Source organism: Sparus aurata, chromosome 1 (genome assembly GCF_900880675.1).
Source record: "Sparus aurata chromosome 1, fSpaAur1.1, whole genome shotgun sequence".
Lineage (NCBI taxonomy): Eukaryota > Metazoa > Chordata > Actinopteri > Spariformes > Sparidae > Sparus > Sparus aurata.
Genome location: NC_044187.1, coordinates 29,969,489 through 29,997,165, shown reverse-complemented (window position 1 = coordinate 29,997,165; position 27,677 = coordinate 29,969,489). Strand labels below are relative to the sequence as shown.

The 27,677-nt window shown below is 43.2% G+C and overlaps 1 protein-coding gene across 1 annotated transcript in view; it reads right to left on the bottom strand.

Moving 5' to 3' along the window:
- The window catches only part of xylt1 (xylosyltransferase I), a 90,676-nt gene extending 79,062 nt beyond the window's left edge, over window positions 1–11,614 (bottom strand). Inside the window, exon 1 of the mRNA XM_030424849.1 lies at window positions 11,205–11,614. Within this exon, the coding sequence (XP_030280709.1) occupies window positions 11,205–11,489 (285 nt within the window). The 5' untranslated portion in view covers window positions 11,490–11,614. The remainder of the gene's footprint in view (window positions 1–11,204) is intronic.
- Between the last annotated feature and the right edge of the window lie 16,063 nt (window positions 11,615–27,677).

Genomic DNA, 27,677 nt, shown 5'->3' with positions numbered 1-27,677 from the left:
TTAGTAACCAAATGTTGAACGTGACCAAACAGGAAGAGGAAGCGCCTGATCAAAGTCAATAAGATTTAAAAAAACCAGAACATAGATTTGGTCAAGTTACGTAAGGTACGTGACAGTTTTCGATACTCTGGGCTGCTGGCAGGTTTCGGTTGACCTCGGGCGGCGGCTGGATTCCTGTTCGTATTCATGTGATCTCACGCATCCATCTTGCCGGCCTCAAGCGCAACACGCTCATACGCTGGTTTCGGAACATGCGTACGGGCATACTGTGAGGACCTCGTAGATGATATATCGGTTCTGAATATTTGAAACTGTTCCTGCAGTATCTGTACACCAGTACCAGCTGGACTTCCCTTCTCTTTCCTCTCTCCGGCAGCTAGCTGCTGCCCACGCGTTCAGTTTTGTCTAAAGAGAGAATGTTTCTGAAAAAAGAGTGTGACATCCAATGTTTACTACAGTCATTCTGCTGTGCTTTGGTTCTCGCCAGGAAGGTATAGTCTTGTTATAATCATCGTTTAACAAAAATCTCAAATGTTGTGCCCTGCAGTGTTGTGTCAACGTTTCCCCAAACTATCAGAAAAGGCTGTGAAAATGTTATATCACGATATTGTTCCACCCGAATGTTTTGGTACAGGATATTCTCGTCGTTAGGGTCAGGTTCTTCTTACTTCTTTTCATGATTACAGTTATTTATTTGTATTTTATGCTGATTAGCAGTATGAGTAGCTTGAATAAATGAAGGACAAATTGTGCAATATTTGATCATGTTTAATACCGTCCAGAGCCTACCAGTGGTGTGTGAGCATGCGATAGATTGATATACGTTGACAGACAGATGGTTTTGTCACATCACCTGCCAAGAACTTTTTGAAAGTAGCTGCTCCGTACCGAGCAGTTTCCAAAGATGACTTCCCAGACGGCTGTAAAAAAAACCCCATCTGGTGCATCAGGTTACGTTTCAGTTGGTACCCCCTCCCCCCTCCCGAAAAAAAACACTGTCCAACTTTTATACACAATTCTTGGCATTACGATGATGATTATATCGTCGGCAGGTCTCCTAGTCTGTAGGGTTGAGTAACATTACGGTAACAACGAAAGTGTCCACCACTCCGAAATCTTAGATGTGGACAGTACAACCACATATGTAACAGAGGCAAGTGTCCGTCGGGGGGGGGAACAATTAAACCAATCACAACTTGTTTTAAGTGGCAGAGGAGTCAACTGGGATTATTGGGCAGAATCCCTCAACCATCCCGTCCAGTGTAATCCTAAATTAGAGCTCCTACTTAGAGATGCTTGATAAAAACCAGCCTGATCAGTTTCTTGGCATCGGCTTACCTCCGAACTTCACCAACAGAGGGGAAAATTAAAAAGCTGATCCTTGCATTTCGTGGAGGCCATTTGGACTTGGGTTAGTTTCCAGAAGCGGTCTCCAGCCAGGCAGTCTTTGCCAGCCGGGCCCGAGCCTCGCTAACAAGCCTTCAAACCAAAACCCGGGTTCCCCCCGAGGATTACGCTTGGATTTGAGTCGACGTCGGATTTGTAGAAGGGATGAGACGTTTATCTTTTCACATCCACCCCAAACCCTCCCCACCCCTCTCCCCCCAACATTTCTTCAACCAGCTTTCTACTGTCTCGCATATCTGTCCGTCTCATTCTCTGCCTGTCTCCACCTCCCGTTTCTTTCTTTGTCCTCTCACTTTTCTCTCTTGATCACAGATAGAGACAAGTCTTCTGGACCGTTGGCATTCGGCTCCAGGAGCGAGAGGAAGAAAAAAGGAGGAGGCGGAGGAAGAAGAAGCAGCAGAAGAAGAAGAAGAAGAAGAAGAAAAGAGAAGAAAAGCGCTGCTGTCAGTTCCTCTCCTCTTGCTCCACAGGGCTGGAAGGACAAAAGCTTTCCCTGACAGGCCGGATCGCCCCTATCTCTGCCCAGCCGACGCGTCATCGCCCTGTGTCCTCGCCACGCTACCACGTACCCTTTTCTGTTTCTGTCACAACCCCCCCTGCCTTATTAGAATAACACAATTCGTGGGGATTAGTGTATGGTGTGTTGAGGAGGAGATAGCAAGGCAGTGGCTCACGCTCAGTCTCATTACTCTGCGTGGGTGTGATTACACGTTCATGTGCATTTGGGTGTTACATGCGGATCAGCATGTTGCATGTCTGTGTTGCGGCGCTGCAGCGATTTCTCGGAGAAGTGGGCAATCTACCGTGCGCTCCCCCAACGACAAGGCTGTCAAGTGTTTTTTGAGTGTGATGCGACCATTATGTTCGCGAGACAAACACAAGGGGCTCCATTATAGATCCTATAGAGACCGCGCACGCCGCGATCGAGGTGCAGCTCCTCGTCCTTCTCCACCTCCCAGCTCAGTGGCTAACACAGCAGGGAGACACTGAAGTTGTTTTTTTAGAGAAAGGTATGTGTGTGTTGAAACACAATTAAAACACTACACCGTCTGCTGGCTATAAATAAAATGTGATGTTTAGTTGTGGTTCATCCTCATAAGGAATCAATTAAAAAAAAAGCATTTGTTGAATACATTAGGTCAAGATTTGAGTTTGTATGGCATTATGAGAAATTGCACTTAATGACTTGAAAGAAAATGTATTCAATTGTACCTTTTTCTCATTATCTTAAAGCCACCGGAAGTTTGGTTTAATTATCAAGAAGACAAAAAAATATATATATATATATTTTTACTACCGCAGCTCCAAAACGTTGTCAGAGACAGATTGATCCAAATCTGTGTATCAGCGGTTATATATCCAGATTTTTTGGTTCACTGTATGATCATACTGTAGTAAGAAAAACATTGCAATTAGGTCCCCACTGTTTGTAGCTAGAAGGGTGGCAGGGTCAGCCACATGAAAACAAAGTAAAAGAGTAGGAAATTGTGTTGCCCATCAAGGTCAGTTTGTTTATTCAGTTTATTCAGTCGTGAAAACAAAGATAATACGTTTATTTAGTTTTTGCTTCGGCATAAAAATCAGTCAATGGAGATCATTCTCTTCTGGTTACACATTCTGATTCTTCCCCAAAACAACACAGTGCCCCGTTAAGTTTGAAACACACTCTCTCTGTTATAAATTTTAATTCGTTGAGCCTCAGCCAAGTTTTCAGGGGCTTTAAATTCAATTTTCTTGCTTTAAATTCATTTGTTTTCAGTTCAGATTAGGCTGTGAGACACATGCCGTGTGCATGGACTTAAAAAAAAAAAGCCGATCATATGCCACTGTGAGACTTAAATTTCACAATCTTTTCGTTTTATTTTCATTAGTTTTGAATATTGTACCTGGGGACCCCATATCACATTCTGCCTGAAAGGCGCCCTGGAGACTAAAGAAAAACTAGAACCAGTGGGTTCTCCCGCGTTCAGAGACTAGATCTCGGAATCTTTAATCAAAGTTTAATTCCACAATAATCCTACTAAAACTCAAACAACTGCACTCAACGAATGCCCATTGAGTATTATTTTTAAAGTAAAACACTTCGTTTTAATTGATCTGCTCAGTGTGCAATGATGATACACTCAAAATGATGTAATTCGAGCGGACTGTTCACTTGGCACTGATCTGTTTTCATGAAATACAACAGATCTATTTAAAGGGATAACACGGCAACTACTAAACAGCAAGGGAGCTGAGCGATTGACCTGATAACCCCTCCATATGGCGATGGTCTAGTCCAAACTTGTGTGTGTGTGTGTGTGTGTGTGTGTGTGTGTGTGTGTGTGTGTGTTTGTGTGTGTATACGCAGCCTTTTAGCTCCGCGCTAAATATCAACATGGATACCAGACTTCAGATAAACCTAATTCAGCCCCCCCACCACAGCCTCGCCTTCCCATCTCTCCCTCTATGTCTCTCTCTCTCTCTGTCTCTCTCTCTCTCAGGGCTGTCTGCTAAGCCTCTTACCTATGGGATTATTGGCAACGCTAGGTATTATATAGCTTCATTCATCTGGATGATGCGTTATTAATGTGTTGGGGAATGAAACCATCTGTAACGGCGGTAGAGGATGATGGGAGGATGAGGGTAAGATTTGGGGGGGGGGACGCAGGCTGTCTCGCAGAGGTAGGAGAGACGGCTGGGCTGGAGTTGTGCGTCGTTGAGTGTGTGTGTGTGTGTGTGTTAGTGAAGGGAGGGTTGACACAGAGTGATGCAACTCTAATTGGTGGTAATGGCGAGGTTTGTTTGAATAGACGTGACAGGAGAGAGATGAACAGTTGTTATGATCTTTGATTTTGCAGTTTTACGGATGAGGCGCACAAAGGCATCAAGCAGAGCTCAAAGCACAAACAGACGTGCAGGCGCACACACACACATACGGACCAACAGTGGAGAAAGGACAGTAAATTGTGTCTGTTAAGCCCCTTTCAGATGAGCACATTACTCCGTAAATGTACTGTCAAGAAAAAAGACTTGTTTCTCCCGGCTGTGCCCCCTTTTCAGACACGGCATCTGGAACATTTTCATGTTCGTATATCTATTAAAGTAACGGGTTTGGAGCTTTCAAACATGCAGACAGGTGACAGATTTAGATAAAAAAAAAAAAAACAGGAATAAACAAGCAGATATTCGAGGTTTCAGGATCATGTCTTTGTCCCTTCTACAGCGACGTGGAAGTTGTATTCCCTTTACTCTGCTATTTTTACCGGTGGAATGCAGAGGATGTGTTGCTCTGATGTGTTGATGTGACGCTCTCTACCACTAATATGAAAACATCTAATGAGGGAACACCTTTTTGGATGAATAACTGGTAAAATGTTGAATATCTGCCCCAATAATCATCTCGGTTTATCCCTAATGTTGATTTTCTGTTTAATTTTTCACCCATCTTAACACCTCTATTACGGAAAAGCTTAAATTACAAATTCAGAGCTACACTGCTTGTCCGATTACTGATTCGTCTAAACAATGCGTAGCAAATCAAAATTGACAATGAAATGATGAAATGTTTTCTAAACAACAGTCACTAACAACAGTCTGGTTCAATCATTAACCATCCTTTTCCCGGTAGGTGACCATGTTCCCACTGGCAGACAGAATTGTGCATTGATAGCAAAGTTTACAGGGAACCAACGCAAACGCAAATTGTTTCCTTATTCTGTCACCATCCATTACATTGTATAACCCGTTTTTGTTGAATAAAATAATTGTATTGATGGACCATTTTGCTGGCAATACACCGGCAGAAACCCTGATGTGTGTGTGTCAACTCGCGGCTGGGAGGAAGAGAGAGCGGGAAAGCGCAGCCGGTAACTACGTGTCGATAATGCAGAAAATGAGTACTGAAGTTGTTATATGTATTTTGAGTCGATGCGCATTGACAACAAACCAATATCTTACATAAAGCAGAGGAAAGCAGCAAATCCTCAGCCGAATAATTTGGGAGGGGGGGGGGGAATGAGAGAACAAGAATGAAAATCATTCACTCAGTCTAGCTCTGTGATAATTACCTGTGCAGGGTCGATGTATACTGAACCTCCATAACCTTCTTAAATTGTTTTCGTACACTCGCTGCTTTGTTTGAGTCTTCTTATTCTTTAAATCGGACGAGAACCGTCCTTGTACTGAAATTCCAAACCATTTCCGCTCCATTCTTCATGTCTGCAGTACTTTTCGAGCACCTCTTGAGTAGAATACCGTACGCGTTGTGCAGATGTTCAACTCTCAGTGCACTGTTTGCTATCAACTTGATGAAGCAGTAACCCATTCGCCCTATTAAATTATAATATGATAATGGAACTTGCTCTACTCTCATCTCTTGAGCAAGAGTCAACATAATTGGCAGGGGCTGCGTGAGTCATGCCGGCGTGTTCTCTGCTCCGCGAGCGTACGCGTAGTGTTTCTAACATCGTGACACTTGTTGAACAGTTGAAAAGGTAAGTCAGCGGAGAGGACGGAGGGGGTCAGAGAGAAGAGGCTGCAAACACGTTACATGGATACCACACTGAAGAGGCCTGTTGAGAGGCCTTGCTGTTTCGCAGGCAAGTGTCTGTGTTGTGATGTCTGAGCTGCTATGGAGACCCAAACGTCCAACGTACAAACTCGACACCGTCTTGAAATCTTTGGGATTCCTATACCGACGCTGGTATTTTGCATACGAGCAGGCAAAACACAGCAGGGTTTTGGATGTATGCCGCATCATGGTAATAACGAAATGTTTTTCCATTGCAAGTTTTTGAGGGATGGTGTCATGTATACAAATTACACTTCAACATCAAAGTGTCTTGGACTTTTTTTTTTTTTCTCGATGTGTCTCTTTCAAGTCTGAGGTGCACACTTCCTCCCTCAGATCTCAGTATGTTCCCACCTCTCTCTCCGAGACTAACGGCACTTGAAAAAGAAGCTCTCTGTGTGCGAATCCACAACGACAGATGGATGGACTGATGGGCAGGCTGTACTTTACTTTTCCCTCATTACAGGTTTTACTGAGTAACACTTTATTGGTGTAATGATTGGGACATTTGACATTTTTAAATCACACAGTGCATCTTCTGGGGTGTCTCTGGACTGTAATTATGTATGTTCAAATGTCTGTTTAAGGCAGAGCAGCTCACACTCTAAGACGATTTACTTTTGGGGAGTGCCAATTTGACTGCCAATTGCCAAAGTGGTTTGCTATGATACAAAAACCAGCACTGACAGTGACTGGCACATGTAATGGCGCTGGAAGAAACTACAGTGCCGGGAACGCAATGTGACAAAGAACTGAATCCAAATGACATGGGAAAGGTGAGAAAGGTGGTTGCACAGCGAATGAAAAGGCATCCAGGGAATGAAAAATGAGAAGGCTGGAACAGAATAGCATACCTTTGTAATGCGTCTCTGAAATATACGGGCTGAAAATTAGGGCTGTCACTTTCAAAAAATGACTTTTGAATGACAAGTTCGAATTAATTCAAACACAAAAAATAGCCTATTATCTGTTCAGTGCAGCTTGCTAGGTTAATCCATTCTAGTTAGCTAAGTGGACAGCAATAGCCAAAATGCAACTTTGTAGTATACTCCTTTTTATGTTTGCAAAGAGAACAGCAATAGTTTACACTTTTTTTATGTTAGGAAAGCAGACAACGATTGGCCTAAGTGCAGTTTGCTAGTTTACCCTTTTTTATGTTAGCGAAGCGGACAACAATATCCAAAGTGCAGCTTGCTAATTTACCCTTTGCTATGTTAGCAAAGCAGACAACAATAGCCTAAGTGCAGCTTGCTAGTATACTCCATTTTATGTTGGTCAAGAGAACAGCAACAGCCTAACATTTCTGAGGGGAGCAGGGTATATATTGAATTTGAAAGTCAACCACATTAAAAACCAAATATCAGATGTTCCCAAACTGTAGTCTGGTCCAGTTCAAAGCTAGGTTATTAGTACAGTCGTAATCTATGACCTCATCACAACGTATGGTGTAACACAACGAGCCAACTCAAAAAAACGAGCGATCAGGAGGAAAAGGATTTATAATTTAGCATGTTACTATAAATACATGTGTGTACGTGGGTGTGATTGTGTGGAGCTGCTTCCCTGCATCTACGTACATACATATTTCTGAGTATGTGTGTGTGTGTGTGAGTGTGTGCGTGAGTCAGCACTGTGATTATGGACACAGTGGGATGATTCACATTGTGGTTGTGGTGATGGTTGGAGAATAGACTGGTAGCAACAATAGGTTTTAGCAGAGCTCCTAAATGCAAAACATATGTACAGCGCATTGTTTCTTGGACTGCACATGACTGCAATTTAAACGACAATCCAAGCATGACCGGAGTGTTCGCTGAGATATTTCACTCTCAGCCCCTTTAACGTTAATGCTGACCGTCTTTACCGAACATCTTAGAGCTCATTTATTCTCATTAGCTCCTGAAAAATAAGCTTCAAAGACTCTGATTGCGGCATAAGTAGCCATCACTATTTGAGAATAAGAAGTGTTATTTAAAGTTATGTAAGAACAGTAAAATCGGGCTATTTAAAGTCACATAAAGGAACCCCCACAGAGCTGGTGGTGAGACAGGAGTTGGAGTCTTTGTTCTACTTTTTCGCTTCTTTAAATTCTCTCTCCGAAAAATATCTCCTCTCAGTCGCAAACCGCTCGAGTAAAATATCAGGCTGCTGGCACTCGTATCTTTGTATGTCTGCAGCAAAGCCAAGTGAGCCACTGCGGGTGAACATCGTTATAATAAAATACAATGCTTGTCATGTATGTATGACCGCCGCACAGTGGAACCGCGCGGTGAACGCACATATTCAGGTGATTTGTAATGCCATCTTTGCCACAAGAAACCATTAGGGAAACTCAATGTAATGGAAAGCGTATACATCGGAGGTAATGTTTCGTTTAATGCCATGACTAACTGGGAAACTCTTTTTGCAACATGTGTGAGCTGGACACCCGCTGGGCACACGGGGTTCATGACAGTATATGACTACGGCGGCAGATGGAAAGAAAAAAACGCTGACGACCAGATGTGAAGCTGGGAGCCAGACGCCTTTTTAAAGCTTGACTCAGTCTCCTGCTGAAGGTAGATCGGCTTAATTCTGGCACTTTAACCGTTTCGTTTTTTTTTCTTTTCTTTTTACATCCACCAGCACCGCCTTAATGAGCACCTATTAATAATAATTGTGATGCTATCTCCTGTAATAAACTGATGTCAGGCACAACAAGACAGACTAATTTACAAGTGTGAGACATTTTCTGATGTGGGAATCTGCAACAGGTAGCCACCGCCTGCGTGAAATCACTCGCAGAGAATAGTATCATTCATTTGATTATATCCAGATGTATAAAGGCAGCAGAGATGGGAACAACAATGACTAAACTGCACTTGGAAGAAAAACATCGTATGCTCTCGAGCAGCATTTCCCTCAAGAGACACAACAGGAGACAACCACTAATGACAAGTGTAGCTCCTGCCTGCTGGGATGACACATCCGAAGCTATGCATAATGTTTCCGTCCAACGCGAGCTATCACATAGAAAATTCTGTTATTGTCACACTGTAGCTTCTGGCTCATTTTTATTCTGGATCAAATCAAAGTGCTGCTTTCTCTCCCTCTCTCTCTCAGGCGTGGTGCCTCATATAGCATCAGTTGGCACTTATGCGTCACCCCTAGGCTGGACAACTCTGCCTTGTGAAGCCACACACACACACACACACACACAAGCACACGTGCACACACAAGCACACCACCCACTTGGGGAGAGAGAATGAAAAGGCAGTGATTAACCAGTTGAGGGAATGCATGTGGCCCAGGGTGACCAGTTGAATGTTAAGAGTCCGGGGGCCACAGAACTGCAGCGAGGGGAGTCGACAGTCTGACAGGCAGCCGGGCGAGTCGACTGGCTGGTGGACTGACTGGCATACGGGGCCGCGTGAAGTGCCTCGTGGCGATGGGGATTGGAAGCCCTTCTTTATAAGGTCACGGGTGCAGATCCACAGTGTGCTTTAATAGCGGAACGCATTGGGACAAATCGGTGTTGACGCAGCGTGAATAGGTTCTGACACGGCTGAGCCGCGGCTCCTGTTATGTCACCAAATTACTCATTTATTTACAAGCCTTATTGGGACGTCGCAGTAATTCCATGCAACAAACACCAAAGGTGCACCATGTAGTTTTGGGGAAGAAATCGTTAATCTCTTCGTTTTCATGACTGAATAAACAAAAAAACAAACAAGCTGACCTTTAAGGAGAACAAAATTGGTTATACGTGGCGGACCCTGCCACATTTCTGGCTGGATTCTTTCCTCTGAGAACAGCTTTATTCAGTAATACATCTGAGTTTGTATTATTACCTCACTGGTATCGTAAATATGAAAATTCTGAGTTTGAATCTCTTCTCCAAAACTACATGGTGCCCCTTTAAGATTTACAGTGTTAACTCAGGAGACTTTGAGTCCCTGCGGAGCTCTTCCAGGTACACTTCGTGAGAGGATTTCTCCCACAAATCAAATATAACCCCGTCCTTTGCGTGACTTTGGACTGTGGAGACACCGGCAGGTGGGACGAGCAGCCCAAGCAGACCGAGGCGAGTGAGTCACTATCAAATCTGCAGAGGAGACAGATGATACAGTGCCCGGCTCCGAGTGACTGACAGAGCGCGGAGGCCACAGTGTATCATGCTACATCAGAGCCGGTTATCTACTGGTTGCATGGTGGCAGAAGAGTGGGCTCCAGTTGAATGGCTGGCAGCTTTGTGGAAAGGGGGGGAAACGCTGCTCGCCTGCCAGGGACAACTGCGTCCAATTTCTTCAGGGCAACTGCTTGAGAGACCGCGCAAAGCGAGAAGCCCCAATTTTGGAGAATTTAATTCTAGACATTAGGTTGGGAAAATTAATGGCACGCTGGGAACCTGCTCGGTGCCTGTAGCCTCCTGGGCACAGGGAGCATGAGTGGAGTCTAAACATTTCAGATTTTTCTTTAGGGGGGGTGGCAGCTCTTACATTTGGAAAAGGCAACACATGACATCCTCCACTTCTGAACAGACACAATCCCACAGGCTATCTTTAACTCCATTTGTTCCCTTCCATTAGATTTCCTCCACAATCTTGACCTTTTGCGTCTCGTGTTGCCACCACCAATAAAACTCTCGGTGCCTCCACAAACTGCAGATGGCTCTAATCTTTGTGCGCTCATCAAAAACAACTCCGCAAATTAGGTTAGGTTTCAATCTGGCCTTGCTCACAGACAGCGCTTCTGCTGATCCGCGCAGCTCCTGTACTGGACTTACACATGCCAAACGGACCGTGACGGTTCGAGGCTGCAGCCCGGCCGGTGACTGCGCTGCCTCGTGAAGAGGATTTGCCCTGCCGTGCTCAGCACTCCTCCCCGGAGTGAACTACACCGCTGAGTTCAGACACTGAGCCCGGAGTCTGGACTCATCCCGACGGCAGGCGTTCGGCTCAGGGATGCTCGCCCTCCTCCCTTGCAACAGAGGAGCTCGCTCTGCCTCAGACATCCCATCGTGTCCCCGGCAGGCAGCCTCCGTGGACAGTGACAACAAGCAAACATTCATTCATTTTGAGGCCCGGCCGTGCGCTTGTCCCCCCCCCCCACCCCCTTAAAAAAAAAAAACAACCCAAAATAATCGCACACTGTGGATGTTCTGACCTGCCCGCCAACCCCTCCGGGCTTCATCCCGGGCGAGACAGTGTGTTTTTTCAGCGGGGATATGATGTTAATGCATCGGCTGCGCCTGCGTCTGTCTTACCGGCTGCTGTATGTGACGAGACGTCCCCTTCCCCGGCGGAGGAGGATGCTGCCGCTGCCGCTGCCGGACCCCGTGCTGGAAATAGTCGCTGCCGGCGGCTTTGTTGCCCGCGACCCGGTCCCTCTTTTCCCGCACGCTGGCGCCTCCGTTCTCCCTGTCTTCTCCGGAGTCGAGGCTGCTGAAGTTCCACACAATCAGCGTCTGCACCAGCAGCACCGTGAGGGCTGCTATCAGGGCGGACCGCGACCGGCGGGCCAACCTGCGAGCACACAAGCCGCCAACCATCTTCGCACCGGGCTGCACGGAGCTGGAGGACCGTCTGTGGCTGTGCGCAGCGCGACGGGAGGAAGGAGTGGAAGTAGCGGGAGGACGAGGAGGAGGAGGAGGTGGAGGTGGTGATGGTGGGGGAGGAGGGAGGGAGGCTGAGCTTTTTACAGTGGCGGAGGCGAGGAGGAGCGTCGAGAAGGAGAGGCACAGGGCCACCGTGTGGTGGAACTCAGCGACAGGCGACAGAGAGGATGCTCAAGGCGGCTGTGAGACTGTCTGTTCTCTAAATTATAGCCTAAATTCACATCTCTCCAAGAGGGGATTCCGTTAACGACCATATACCTGCGAATGTTGAAATTTGCAACACCCGAAATCCCCATTAAAGGCAGCAGGCAGCAGTATTACCAGGCCTCCAGGGGTTTGTACACACATACTGAGCACAACAGGGGCGCAGCGAGGAGTTCTGTTGCCTCGGGGCACCTTTGGACCAATTCAGACCTGATTGAAGGAAGCAGTCGCAGTGCCTCTCTCAGTGTGGCAAGAGAATCTCCATTTTTATACGCCGCACTTGCCGGACCCCAGCTGGAATCCAGCAGCAAAATTAAATTTTCCTTTCCTGCCTCACATGACGTACGTTACAGCTGTGCGGTGTACAGTAGCTGCTGTGAATTCAGAGATGTGTCCCCTGTGACGCCCTCCCTAGTCGGGTACTCTATGCTGCCAGCTGCCAACTGGCAGTTTGAGGAGGGACGACGGGCGACGCCATCCTCACCATCGTCCCCGAGACCACTAACAGGCAGGACGCCGACTGGATCTGGACTGAGACGCCATCGCTCCATTAATAATTGAGAATAATACAATTTTGACAGAGCATTTCTGCTTCAACTGCTTACTTTTGACTTTACCCTTTGAGCCTCACAGACCATGCACTGTAAATCACTGACCTGACGCTACCCGACTAATCAATACACCAACAAAATAAAAAGACAGAATATTTCAAATGGTCCTGAATCATAATGCAAGTGAGAAATTATGAGTGAATTAAATCTTATCTTTCTGGACCCTTTTGAGTTTTAATTTAGCGGGCAGCGAATAAATGTGGGCAACTCTCTACCCAGTGCTCTGAGCCACTATTAAAGCTGACTGTTAAATCCCCCGGTGACAGACTTTGTTGTCTGGCGTCCACACATCACATTTATCACATATCTCAAACTTGTAAATAACGTCCACGTTAACATCCGAGCCGTGAATAAGACCTGAGCACTCTGAGTGCTTCTGAAAGCTCTGTTTTACCTGACTTAGCACGTAATAATAACACAGAGGTGCCTGCAAACAACACAAACATGCCTCACATCAGCCAAATACAACCATTCAGCACAGTTAAACCCTAATGAAACAGAGGTGTTTGATTGTTTAAGCCACAGTATTTTAATCCTCGCACAACACCAGGGAGATAGCTAATACATGTGGTACAAAAGAGCGGACAAAGAGAAATTCAAATAGGTAATTTTAACAAACAATGGACATTGGTTCCCACATAAAAGAAAACAATTATAAGTGGAGATTTGAATTCCATTTCTCTAGTTAAGTTTGACCATGTGGTTCAGCTTAAGCTTCAACGCCCTTGTGAGCTAAACTCGGACATGATCAGAGAACCGATGGATTTGAACTGAATCAATGAATGAATGTAGAAAGAAATAGAAATAAAATAAGTTTACTTTAAGTTATCAGATTTTATTCCTTTTACTGATATTATAATGGCCACAGAAAAACAAAATGATTGCAGTGTAACATGGAAGGTGCTGTATGACAGAACTGGCCCACTGGTGAATTCATACTCCAAACAAATAGAGGGCAGCTTATCACCAGAGTAACTGCTGCTTACTTTGAATGTGTAGCTTATTAGCTCAGTTAGCTGTGCAACTAACGGCCCAGAAAACCAGGTAATTATTTTCGTTGACACAGCCGGGACGGTTAGCTGGTTAGCGTGCAAACTGTAGATATCTCAGAACTGTTGTTTCTTCACATTCTGTTGAGAATTTTAGTACATTTTTTTTATGTTTTAACTAGATTTCTTACATATTGCACCTTTGAATTGTAACAAGTAAAATATGCAGCTACAACAGGGAGGAATCTGCTCCCTCACAAATGCGACTGGGTTTATTGCACCTCAGTGCTCCAAAAAGACCTCGTGTTCAATAATTTCTGTGTGCCTAACATGATTAAGAAGATGCCACTCAAATCCCGGATTTGTCACTGAATAACTCAAGTAGAATAATTTCTGTAGCCTAGGGGAGGACATCTTGTAAATAAATCCACGTTGAACACCGAGCCTCCCTCACGACATATACTCGCCGAAAATTCCTGCATCGAATTCGGCACGCTGTATGTAGATCAGCTTGTTAGTCTTGACCACAGATGGTAATTACCAGGAAAAACTACAAGAAATCTTAAAATGATGATTTCATTCACACATGAGACTGTCTGGCACTTGCAGAGAGTTTGTGTAGGAGGCTTCATAAATAACTTGCAAGTCCTACTCCGAGGTGGGAATATTTTTAGTCCAATCAAACTTTAAGCTCAATTCTTCAGAGTGATTCAGAGATGCTTGTTAAAAACGCTTCCTGAGCTCCATTGAAATGCAAACACCATGAGTAACAGAGATAGCAGAGCTTCTCTGGCTGACACGCAGCACAACACTTCACCTACACCGAGGAGGTAATTTTGGTTTTGCTTCCTGGGTTGTACAGTAGCAGGATGACGGTGACGCTGCCAAGCTTTAGACTTCAGCCTGTTATAAAGAGCATAGGAAACAGCCTGAAGAATTATCTTAAACTTTGACTTATGAGTCAAGAAGTTCTTGTGAAAAGTAAGGCTCGGGCACTTTGTATGGAGTGCGAAAATAAACTTACAGCTAAATCTGTGACTCAACTACCAACGGCAGTGGCTCCAGAGTGTTGTAAAATAGGGACTGAAGTGATGTCGACCAAAAATGCTCTCCTCTAAGCACTGAATCAGCCAGTCGCAGGCCTCCAAAGGTTATGTGTCAGGGCTGCCTCACACCATTCATCGTGGTTTAATGCTCACCCCTGAAAGCCCACTCATCACTCGTTATATCCGGGGTTACATATTCCTCAATACACTGAAGGACAAGATAGTTTATACTGCGTGATGGGATATTTTCCCATGATAATCATTATGTAAGACTCTCTACTTGGAGTGCTGCTCACATAAAAAAAAAAACTTTTTGAAAATCACCCAAAGTTTTGTTGTTAAAGTCCCGCCAATGTACATCATTATAGACTACATATCCATACGGAGAAGAATTACATTAACGTATGTAACTGTATTGACACAGTTCAACGTGTCATGATCTTGGTGATTTTCTTTTTCACTTCTGTTGAATATTGCCGAGGGGTGAATCATCTTACAGCTTTGCAATTTTACAATCATCCACTGGACTGATGGGGCACAAAAGGCCAGGATGTTTTGTGGGACACACTCAGCTCTCAGTATGGCCTCGAAGACATAGGAAGAATTCTTCATTCATTGTGGGCAAAGCGTACTTGGCACACCAACTTGCTGGTGCAGCGAGACACACTTAAGAGCTCTTTTATAATATAATATCTTTTATAATATCTTTTTGACATTGTTGAGTCTGTGGGTGACTCCAGCCAAGGTTATCACGGATTTCATGCTCTGCTACATCTCTTTTTATGCTGAGAATAACTCTTGACATTTAAAACATTCATGCATGGCAAGTATTGTCGATTTCAATTGGATTAAAAATAATGACATCATTTCATTATGTGGCAATGGTGATAAGTTAACCCTGAGATGATGCTGCAGCCCAAGCCCTCCTGACTGACAACAGCACTGTTGTGACTCAGAACACCAGCACATCTCTGGACTGGGTTGCGGCTGCTATACTTCAGGAAAGTGTGAACAACACCTCTTCATCTCTACTTTATATTTTTGTCTTGTATTTCCCTCCAGCTGTCATATACACAAAAGCAGAAGGGTTTTTGGCCACAGGCATGCATTCAAATATTCCATAGTTATCTCTTAAAGGTGTAATTTGCAAGAATCTTACTTTATAAGATTGAATAATTAAATAAAATGATCTACAGAATGTGAACAAATCACAGTTCTGATGTTACAGTATGTTGAAGACATCTTTTTGTTGCGTTACAGAGATATTTATTAAAGTAAGAATGCTAACCAGTTAGCCTCCTAGATTGTTTGTAATTCAAGAGGTGATGGTCCAGAAGTAACCGGCACCCCCTGGTGCTCTGAGCTCCCAGTCTGGGCAGAGCCAGCTAATAGTACAGCTAGCTGCGCAGTCAAATGAGCTCACTAGCTAACAGCAGCTACAGTCAGCAGCTTTAAATCACATGATACATGACACGAGAATCACCCCTATGAGGAAGCCCTGAGTGACACTGTGATAAACAAGACCCATGGATTAAGGTCTCAGTCTGCTCATGTTTAAGTCCCACCAACTCAAAACAGACACCTCTGAGGGTTAGGCTGCAGTTTCATATGCCTCAGGCAGAATTTTCATTGGAATACATTAAAAAACTTAGTCTGATTAAATAAAATAAATGCAGACTTACACATAAATAATGTGTGTTTATCAAATTGTTATATTATTATCAGTTAAAGCTGGTGTAAGTGTTATTTTCTTATTGGAATAAGTGTTAATTAGCTCTATATTCCAACAGTAATGAGTAAGTAAAGAGCAAAGACATTTTCTGGTATCCCTGCCCACTTTATCCAAACAGGACAGAGAACTCCATAAAGAGGCGGTCCTGTCTGCTGACAGGGATCCTCCAGTTCAAACAGGCCAGGTGGAGAAAAACAAAAAGAGGCAAAGAGAGCTGCCTCGAAATAAAAGAAAAGAGTCATGCAAGTGTGGTGGTGTAGAGAGCAGGGCGGGACTGCTAACTGCAAAACAGACAGGAAGTTAGCTTTTAGCAGCTATTAGAGGAACCTCTACATTCACGTAATACGTTTTTCAAGCATGTATTATTCAAGCATTATATATAAAAGTAGTGCTTTTCAAATAGGTTATTTTGTAGGTTAATGTGTTCTCGTTGACTTCATACACATTGGCTCAACATAACAGAATATCTTTATATTAAATGTGACCCTTTATATTGAACGTATGGACTAGAATTAAAATTAGCATTTTATTAAAATACCTAAAGATGCATTAGTTAAGAATTTGCTGGGAGCTCAGCGGACCAGGCGGAGCGCTAGCGCAGAACTTATTTAGACCAGAATGGGGTGCAGCTAGCTGGTTAGCATGCTAAGATAAGCAGATATCTCTGCAACATAACACATAGCCATCATGATGTCATTACTGCTGTTTATTTACATTCTGTTCATAATTTTAGTTATTCAAAAAGGTAGATTATAAATTGTATTCAGTGTGTTCAAACAAGGACTGGCGCTCTGAATGAAAGCTGTTGTACTGTGATTGGAGTGCTTTCATTTACCAAGATCCGACACACAAGGGAGGGTTACATCAGACTATTGGTAAATGGAAGAAGAGACTGCCTACTCCAAGCACTTATCCTGTTTACTCTGTGGTGTTGAATAAGTGATTGAGCTTTAGGCTACTGAAGTCTGCAGATAGTCCAGGATAAACAATTATTAGCCCACAAAAAAAGAAGCCTAATTTAAAAAGCTTTGAATTGACAGCAGAAGAAGAACTTTGCTCCTTTGTTTCACATCTAAAGGTAGACCTTGGCTAACTGCTATTTGCAAACCAAAGCTCAGAAAGCTTTGGGATACAGGACAGAGTGTAATTTAACAAGACGAAGAAAGAGAATAGATTCCACACTTCATTTATTAATGCTGAAGAAACACAATGACACCCTGATTAAAGCTATTCACGGTCAGAGCGGTTCTGGTCTTTCTTTCTTCTTTGTTTCTCAGCAACAAGCCATCGAGGCGGATAAATAAGACTGTGGACAGTAGATGTTGCTTTCTGACACGTTGATAACTGGTTTAATGTTGAGTGTCGGGCAAAATAAGATAATTGGGGGCAGGAAAGAAAAGAAAATAGCTGGATGCGAATTTTGACACCAGACCAAGTTTTGCATACATCTCGCCTTGGACCGGGGAGTGAATTATATGCTGTAGTGGCTGCTGAAACACAGAAAAAGAAGTTATCATTTCGAGCACCACATTGTGGTTTTTCATCTTCAAGAATGCCTCGACTGAGACGCAGACAAAGCACATAATGTAAATCCAAAAACAACAGCTCCGCTGGAGACAAAGGCGGATATTTCTCTCGGAGTGCGAGGCGCTGACCTTGTGGTCTCCCGATCGACGTGGCAATTAGACATTCCTGCCATTTTTAGGATTACATATGGGCCTTTTACAATAGCTGTTCATTTTCGGCTTAACTGTTTGTTAGGCTTATCCCTGTTTGCTTCTCTCCTATCAAAGAGTCGGAACCAGAAGCAATCAAGTGTGTCCATCCAAACTTGGGCAAAGCAAGGGAGGGTAATTTGCTAATGTCAGGCCATCATCCAGACAAGCAGCATAATGCTGGTGGACTGCAGCACGTGACACAGGGAAGGGTCGGCAGAGTATTCCGTCATCCGCGTTCGAGTGTTTTAATCTGTATTCTCATCACACAGCCTTTCTCAAAGTATTTTGAATCACAGCGCAAATTATTAACTTGGTGGTATTTCTGCAGGCAAACAGAGCCAAGCGCTGCGGAGATAAGGCTGCAGACGGCGGGCAGATAAACGTCGTGTGGAATTTCAAAATGTCTTTATGCGCTCTCAGACACTCCAAAGATATTTGAGCATCTTATAAATGTTAATTCTCAAATCATCAAGAGAGAGAGAGCAAGAGAGAGAGCGAGAGAGAACGGGCCGCAACGGCAAGAAATGTAAAGTTGTTAATTACGGCAAAGATGAGAGCGAGGGGGACAGGAGCGGAGGGAGGAGACGCACGTGCTACCATTAATGAGAGCAAAATGAACGAAGAGTGAGATGAAGAACGGTTAAAAGACAAAACTCGATGTAATTGGAAAGTGGGGGATGAAGTCGGAAAACTGGAGAGAGTGGAAAACATAATCAAAGCACAGCGGGTATGCCTATAGGTCTACTAAATTAGCAAAGAGCCAAAGAGAGACGGATGAGTCGAGAGTCTGAGGGAGACAGGGAGCAGAAAAACAAAAGCATTTACGACCTCAATGTAAAGATGATTAAAGACGCAGAAAAGGGAAAAATAAAATGAGACAGCGAGCAGCTCGTCGCTCCTCCAGCAGCGCGGCCATGTCTTCCCCTCTCATTAGCCGTGGCTCTGTTGCTTGGGGGACCGAGTGGGCTGACTGTGGCCGCAACAATGGTTACCATTCCCCGCGGCAACAAATGCTGATTTTAATTAGAGCCGACCTCTTTGTCACTCAGAGAGACAGACGCACACACATCGGCTGACCAAGTGGAATTGGCCGGGAGACTCGACGCGAGCACGCAGAGCCGTCCTCGCGAAAAACACCCCAACTCTTTGTGGAGGTGGAGACAGATGAGCAGCCAGCTGGTGGAGTTGAGTCTGGGACAGGAGGGAGAGGGAGCCGGGTAGGCGCTGCACAACATGACTGTCGAAGCCTCAGGCGTCCTGCTGTAGGACACTCTCATGCATTCAGTGTTTTGTGTAATCAGGCAGCGTGCTGACTGGAGTGCAGTAGAACACAGCGAAACACAGCAGCAGACAGGTGTCCTTGACAGCGATGGCCCCGGGGGACCAGAGGGAGCCTTTTTTCTCCCACTGTGATACGACAAGAGACTAAAGCAGCCGGTGTGGTTCGTACAAGGCTGATGTGACTGTATGCACGGGGAGGGAGAGAGATCTGTTGACTATTTTATGTGGCTGCGAAGAGCTGCCAGGAGGTTCATGCAATGTTTAAGATGTCATAACAGAAGACGGCCGAGGGGCACAAGTGGTCCGCGCTGGCTTTGTCAAAGCGTGTCAAAATGCGACGGCCCTGACGAGTCAAGGACTCATTGGGTTCAAGTGTAAAACTGTTCTAACTGACCACGTGCTAAACCGCTGCAACCAGTTTTATTTCCTAGAGTGGAGAGTCAAGTCATGAATAGCTAATGAGCATTGTTCATCGGGTCATAGCCAATGAATATCCCTGACATCAAATCAACAACGGTTAGGGTTAGCTTAAGGGTTAAGGTGGGTTTTAATGGGTTTGAATCCACCGGTGGGAGCAACATGACTTTGCCACCTTTGGGAAAATAAATAGAAATGCCCGCCCAGACAACCATTGTCTGATCATCACTTAGCAACAGTAGCTTGGCACAGCAGGCAGGGCATCAATCTTTGGATTACGCTGCATGTCCCGATGATGTGCCTGGGGAGCTAATACATTTGGAGGGTGGTGTATCTTTTTCACCTTTCAAAACGAAATCACAGGAGGTTTTTTTCAGTAGCTGTTTGAACGTAAGGAGCACACGTTAGCATGCCTGGCTAACTGGCGTACTACCAAGGAGTACTGCTTTACTTTCAAGCTAATTATATCAGTGAGCGAGGTGTTGAGTAAGAAACGTCGCCGATCAGGACGGGAACATCCATCAACAACATGAAGGATTGATCTGTTTGGGCAGTGTGGTTTGTGGAATTCACACCTTCACTCAGTCAGTTTTGAAATTGAAATGGGATTTTAAGGTGCTCCTATTCGCTGCCTATCCTCGGCTGTGGATAGCTACTGATGGCAAATAAGCTCATGGCGCAGCTGGTTGTCGAGCCAGTTGTGTGAGATTTGCCTGGACCATGAGCCAAGGTCACAGGGGAGTCATCACGGGTAACGTTTCTCAACTCAACAAGGTTTAGCAACCGGATGGTGAACGTCGAATTGAGACTGAACACAGACCCCAAGATATTCATTTCGTCAACAATTAATGGTTGGCAGCCTTTGCAGATTCCAACATGTCATAAATTATGGACCTATTATGTTATTTTTACTTCGATCGTCACAGTTTTTTTTTTTTTTTGCATCTCTCGTACACAACTTTTGTGTGTTTGCTTCTGTTTTTGTTCTCATTGTTGTTTTGTGTACTTTGGCACATGTGGGTGGAGGAACGGGACGGGGAATGAGAGGATATTCAGCGCTCTGTGAGGCTGGTATGTTTACTCACAGTTGCTGCTTGTTGTACAATCCTGTGAAATGAAAAGATGTTGAAAGAATATGACAAGAACATCCATTGTGTGGATGCACTATATGCCACTATATCAGAGTTCAGTAACATCAGCGGCTCCGTCCTGTTTAGGGATAGTTTGCTAAACTCGTCAGTAAAATATTCATCATCAAATCCTCCTCTGTTATAGTGACACAAAGAGCAATATTCAACCGTGAGTCTAACCTGTATGGCAAACCAGCCAAGGAATATATTACACCACTGTTGTCATAATACTGTACACAAGGACTGAATAGCTCTACCCTGGAATACAGGAACAATGCTGAATGCAGTGCTGCTTTTTAGAAGTCTGCTGTGGAACATGAGGATGCTGATGGTTTTTGGGTAACATTTCATTTTACAGTTCTGCATTTTTTTAGATTGAGAAGGCAGTAATTACCAAGTAACATGACAATTCTTTGAAACAACCCCCAATTACCACAATAATTATTTCAAAGTTTACTGAAAACCGCCACATGATGATTTAATGATGATGTTCTGCTATTTTCCAAATAGTGGTTAATAATTTTTTACATAGCATTTTCAGGAAATTACCAACTGGTTTCTTCTTAACTTCTGCTGATCATCATCATCATCATCATCATCATCATCATCATCATCATTAAACCTCAAGACTTGTCTACTGTCATGCAGTGTACTCTGGTATCAGTAAGGGAAACACTCATAGGCTTCAGGTAATCCAAAATGCTGCTGCTCGCATTTGAACTCGCTCTGGCAGAAGTGAGCACGTAACCACATCTCTTGGTGACCTTCACTGGTTACCAGTACATTTTTGGAGTTGATTTTAAGATTTCATTGCCTGTTTTTAAAGCCCTACATGGTTCAGGCACCACATTACATTTTGTGATCTTTTAATTTTTCACAAGCCCTGGCTGCCGGGCCCTAAACTTTGGAATTCACTACCAGAGGATCTGAGATTAGCCAAGTCTGTGTCTAAATTTCAAAATATCACTCAAAACATTCTTTTATCTCAGGGCTTTCTCCTGACCGTTGTGCTTTTAAAATTCTATTTATTTTACTGTTTTTTATTGTGGTTATTATATTATCTTAATATAGCTGTCTTTTCTCTGCCTGTTTATCCCGTGTATTGTAATGTCTGCCTGTTAGTCACCTTGTAACTCTGGTTTTCAAAGGTGCTGTATAAATAAAGTTTGTTATTATATAATTAGAATTAAACCCTTGTGATACTGTCTTCCCACCACTCAAGGTAAATGTCACTCTTACCATTTAAGTACCTTTGTATTATGTGTGTGTGTATCTGTGAGTTAGAGAAAGAGAGAGAGAGAGAGCGTGAGAATGTAAATGGTTTAAACATGTACTTCAGTTTACTGACCTGCAGAAGTTGGACAGAAACAGTCGAAACAGAATTACATTCTTTTAATAACTGCATGTTGGAAAATAGCAGAATATTTTTGTTAAATGGTGTTTTCAGTTCATTTTGTGGCAATTATTGTGGTAATTTGGGGGTAATTTTAAAGAAATGTTCCAATATTTGGATTGGTAATTACCGCCTAATTACTAGAGGTGGGAGGCTCAGCTGTTTGTAGGGAGCCAGGTCCTTCGGCTCAGCTCGGCATAAAGAACAGCCTCTTTCAGCTCCCAGACGGCTCTTTGTTTAGTGACACTTATTGCTTTTACAATTCAGGCAAATTTAGCAATGATTTGACCTATGATGGGTACCAAACCTTATACTATTCAGACTACCATAATTGTTAAACACATTAAACACTGTGTACATTGAACATTTTATTTATATTAGACTTTGTTTTGTATGTTGGCAACCAGTGCGACATACAAAAGTCTCACCAAAGGGTTACCATTTTTTCCCCCTGTGAAATGTAGCTTTCTAGTACTGCATCATGTTCTGCAGCCTTCGGTGTGTAGCCATCATGAGCCTATTTTAAATCTGTTTTAGGGTTTCCTTTTTCAAGAAAAAAGCATTCACCAACAGGCTACAGCTGATAAAATGTACTCGCAACGTTCGTCATTTCAGCTGAAAAAAATCAACTTTTAAAAAACTACTGTGAATTTTGATGGTACATCTACTATTTATAACAATGCAGTATATATGTGTGGGGGTGGGCAAACTGTCAGTTGGTGCACTTGCAGACACCAACACCGTTGTTCGACGTCCCTGATGCCACCACAGTCATGGGTCACAGAGGTCACTACAAAGCTTTTTAAAGGTTGGGGGTGTGAATCCAAACATTACCCCAGTATATTACACATCCTTGAGGTGTCAGCGCCATTAGCAAACTGGTGACAGCTCGCCGCTTGCGATTGGCTCATTTGGTGGCTGAGCACGCTGATGTGATGTCAGTTACCTTATCTCATGTGGCTGTATGTCAGTCTCCACTGGCACGTGTGCACATGTGCATGAATGTGTTTCCTGAGGAAATGGATGTATTCCAGGATACTAAGCTTTTCTCACATCAGACAGCTTATCCTGGAGGAACACAGCACCTCTTATCAGGTACAAAGCTGAAACCACCACCAGGGAAAACAGACCAGCCAGCATAACGCGAAGCCACAGCTTCAAAAGGGCAAAGAGATGAGGGAAAAATGAAGTCGGCTGAAAGAATATTTCTACAAGGCAGTGCTTTTACGCCATTTGTTTAGCAAAGTGGAAGACCATCAAAAGATGTAGAAAGATATTTGCACATCAGAGGGGCGATTTGATGTGTTGTCTGGAATGGGTCTGATCTCCAAATTCATAGTCATCACGGTTATAGTGTGGTCATTGTGACATTTTCTTCTTTTTAAGTGAAATATCCTGTTTACTTACTTGAATGACAAGATTGATAATTGGCACGCTATTCATAGTTAAATCGCAGTTTCAATCTAATCGGAGTATTTTTTCTTATTGTTGCTTTTTCCACCAATTTTTCTCAGTGTGCAAAATGGCCTCCTCGGAGACAAATTGTGTTCGAAAAAAAAAATAAATCTACAAGCAAAAATAAATAAATCATATGTGCTTTTCTGTTTTGAAGGCAACCTGTCAGTGCTAAAGTATTTCAGGAAACTGGGGACATATGGGTGATTTTTTAAAGATTAATTACACATCCTTAGTTGAGCATCACCTGTACACACTGGCAGCAGTACAGGCAGTGTGTACACTCTATTTCTAATTCCTTTGTTTATGCTTCTGTCTACCTGCGAGGATGAGGGTAGTGCATTTTTTTTTCTTTTTTTAATATCTTTTTCATCTTCCATCACCTTTTGGCTTCATTTCACAGTGAGAGTGCTTCCAGTAGCAGTGGAAAAAAACAGTGAAACAAAAGCATGCAGAGCGAGAGCACAAATATGCACCAAAAAACCCTCACCAAATCCAGTCCCTGCAGAGAGAAGCTCTTTCTGAAATGACTCTTTTTGAAATGAGAGGAAATAAGGCAGAATCAGCGCCACGGCCTCCAAGAGAAAAGGGCGTTTCTAGTTTGTGTCCCATTCTCATAATTGAATTTGTGGTGGAGGAACATAATCACATGTAATCTGCGCTCATTTCAAAAAACGTAATGAGGCTCGACTGCAAATACATCAGCGGGTTGAGCCTTGTCACGCGTTAAGGGTGATAGGAAGCAAGTAAAATTACACTGCTATTGTGCTTTGGCAATGCTCACTCGATGAGAAATGAAGTTTCATTCCAAAGTGGTCTAATGTATCAATAGCCATTAAAGGGTAGGTGGGTTTAGTGGGGAAAAAAAAGACTTTGGTGAATTCACATCTTACATTTGTTCTCGATGCGAGCAGTCAAAAGAGAGTGAGGGTCAGCAGTGTATATCTAAATGTGGAACTTAACGATGTGAACAGACCTGGATTACCGACTGTGATGATTATGACTATGGTTTCCAGAATGACTAAAGCAATCAGAGGTTGTCTTTTGTTCTGATAATTGATTTGTACTTTCTCCTTGATGTGAACAGTTTGTGGCCAAAAAGCCATTAAATACTTTTTTCCCTGCACTAGTGGAAGAGCTAGCACATAACAGAGCAGCTCGCTGTGGGTTTTATTTTAGCGTTGACGGCAGCAAGTGGAATCAGAGAGTTTCACGTCCATCAAGTGATGGTCTCCAACATGCCGACAATCAACTGGTGTCTGTTATATTTCCATCGTGCTGGTCTGTTGAATGAGGAGGAACACCATGAGTCTAAGGTCATCCCAGAAGCTCTCCGAGACTATACCTGGCCACAGTGAGCTAAGTGCTAACATCAGCACGCTAACACGCTCACAGTGACAATACTAACACGCTGGTTGGTAGGTTTAGAATTTCCCATATTTGCCATCTTAGTGTAACGTGTTAGCATGCTGACATTTGCTTGTTAGCACTAAAAGTACAACTGATGCTAATGGAAATGTCATTAGTTTTTAGTTTGTTTGGTCATAAACCAAAATATTGGTCAATTTAAAGGATGTTGCCGAAAGATGTCGAGTCAGAGGATCAAAGTGAACATTCATCTTGGGGTGAACATGATTGTCTGGTGAACACTTTGTTTGGAATTCAACCAAAAGATTAGACATTTCAGTCAGAACAACAAATGTGAAAATGTTTGCTGCTCGTGGTGCCACAGAAAGAGTCAGGGGATTGCCAAAGTAAATAGGATATAACCTCTGGGAGTCATGCATATCTCTACAAAATTTCACAGCAATTATCCGATAGTTGTTGAGACATTTAACAAAAAAGCTATTGAAATATTTCAGCCTGGAGCAAAATGGTATCCCGGGATGCAGTTGCTTTGAATAAATCTGCCAAGAAACTGGGATATAATGCTATTCTATTCATTCTTATTTTACCTTTAATTTATCAGGAAGTCCTATTCAAATCAATATCTCTATTACAGGAGAGACATGGCCAAAATCACAACATAGTGAAATGAAACGTGATACACAAAAAAAACACAATAAGACAGGGGAACAGGTATTCAAACACAGTGACGTCTCATGAAAAACAACCACATGCCTCCTCTACCATGTTCCCAATGATGCGCTTAGATTCATCAATACATACAAATGTGTCTAATTTCAGAAGTCTTTGCAGGTTATTCCATGACCAGGGTGAACAGAATGAAACACCCTGTATCAGCAATGGTTTCCCCTAAATCCTTCAAGAATCACTTGCAGAGCTGAGACAAAGAAGGGTACAGCAGGCTTTTCTTTTGTGATTTGATTTAAATGGTGTTTGAACATCTAGCAGCTTCTGTCCGTCAGCATCCATGTTGTCTATTTGGGATCTAATTAGTCCCTGCAGGTTGTCGCCGTGATGGAATAACATCCCGGAAAGAGGGCACCTTTAAAACCAGCCTTCCCCTCCTCTCCTAGCCAGACTGTATGGATGTCATGTCATGTAACCTGTCAGTAGCATTAACCTTTAGGGAATAGCACAGCTCTCTGTAGCTTTACATCTATTAATATTGATATCCTGTGACCTTACAGCTATTCTGTTTGTCCCGAGTCACTCAGCGAACTTCCTCTCCAGGGGACTTTACCATTTTGCAGAGCAAATTTAGCCCTGCGCACCTTCATTAAAGCACTGAATAATTCATCCTTCCCAGATCTAGCCCCTCCTCCTTTTTTCGCTGAGCGGACATAATGTAAAGCACAGTTAAATAGGTTTGAATGGGTCTCCATGTCTGACAGACTGACTGAAAATGACTTCTTGTTCATTGACGTCTGCTCCTCTCCTCTGAGCATGAGTTATTCATATGACATGGAAGCCAGTGGACTATATCAAATGGACTGTGTGTGACCTCTGTGTAAATAGGAAGATATTGTATTTCATATGACCTGGGTCCTTCAGAGCCCAGCTCACACAGTATTCCCATTAAAAATGAAATCATCACCACATACGGGGATGATACTTTGGACTCAAATAAGGTTTGTGTATTTTTCTATTACAGTCTCATGCCTGTGAAGCTTGCATAGACAATACTATATTGCTAAGTCATTATATAGGCCACAGTACATATAGTATATTGTCAGTGCATCAAAGTACAAAAAAGATAAACATAATTTAAAAAAACATATTATCAAAGGAATATTTTGACATTTTCGAAAATATGTTTTTTATCAGTTTGATGACAAGAGTTCTCTTGTCCTTATGCAGACTGCCGGCAGCTCAAGTTACTGTAGCTTTGTATTTGTGGTTTTGCCAGACTTTCACAAAGAAACAGAATAAATATTTCATATTGATAATATATATATTATATATATATATAAAATATAAATAAATATAAAATATAAATGACAGGGAAAAATTGCCTCAGAGCTGAATATAGACCTTGCTGACACCAACTGGATTACCCATTGCCCTGAGGGGCCCCTAAAGCCTCAGGTTCACTGTATGTCAATTGATTTTTGTAATTTAACAAATGGCCAGTTTGTAAATTCAAACCACAAATGTACAATCTCATCTACAGTGTGTCCTGCACTATGGCCATCTACATTTAACAGCTTTATATTTCTGTTAATATACTGTGTACGCAGTACTTGATCCTAAATATTTAAATATGTCGTATAGAATTTCAGCATTTCTAATGTGTAAAACTACCTGTGTACTTACTTCGTCCCAATCGTTTCCACCAGTGTTCAAACCTTGAGAGATTTAAAAGTTTACTCAGAGTAACAAGGCGTTTCATTTGGTCGCCTCTTGCAATAGCTTCCAGGGAGAACTTTAAAGGAGACCTATTGTGCTTTATTTTGTTCCCTTCCCATCAGTGCTCCTTGTATACAGTATGTTCTTGACCAAGTAAAAGGTCTGCGCCAACAGGAGCTCCTATCTCCCACAGAAACCTATGCTCCTTAAACGCCTTGTCAGTAGTCCCGCCTTTAATTCTGCGACTTCACGATATCACGATACACCACCGTGTCATATATTTGCATGCTTTATGGCTATATTCAAGGTAGTAGTGAAACTTACTGGTAGTTAAAAGCCGCAGACAGGAGACACGGTGAGCAGTGCTGGCTCAGGCGTGTGTGAGCTGACCAA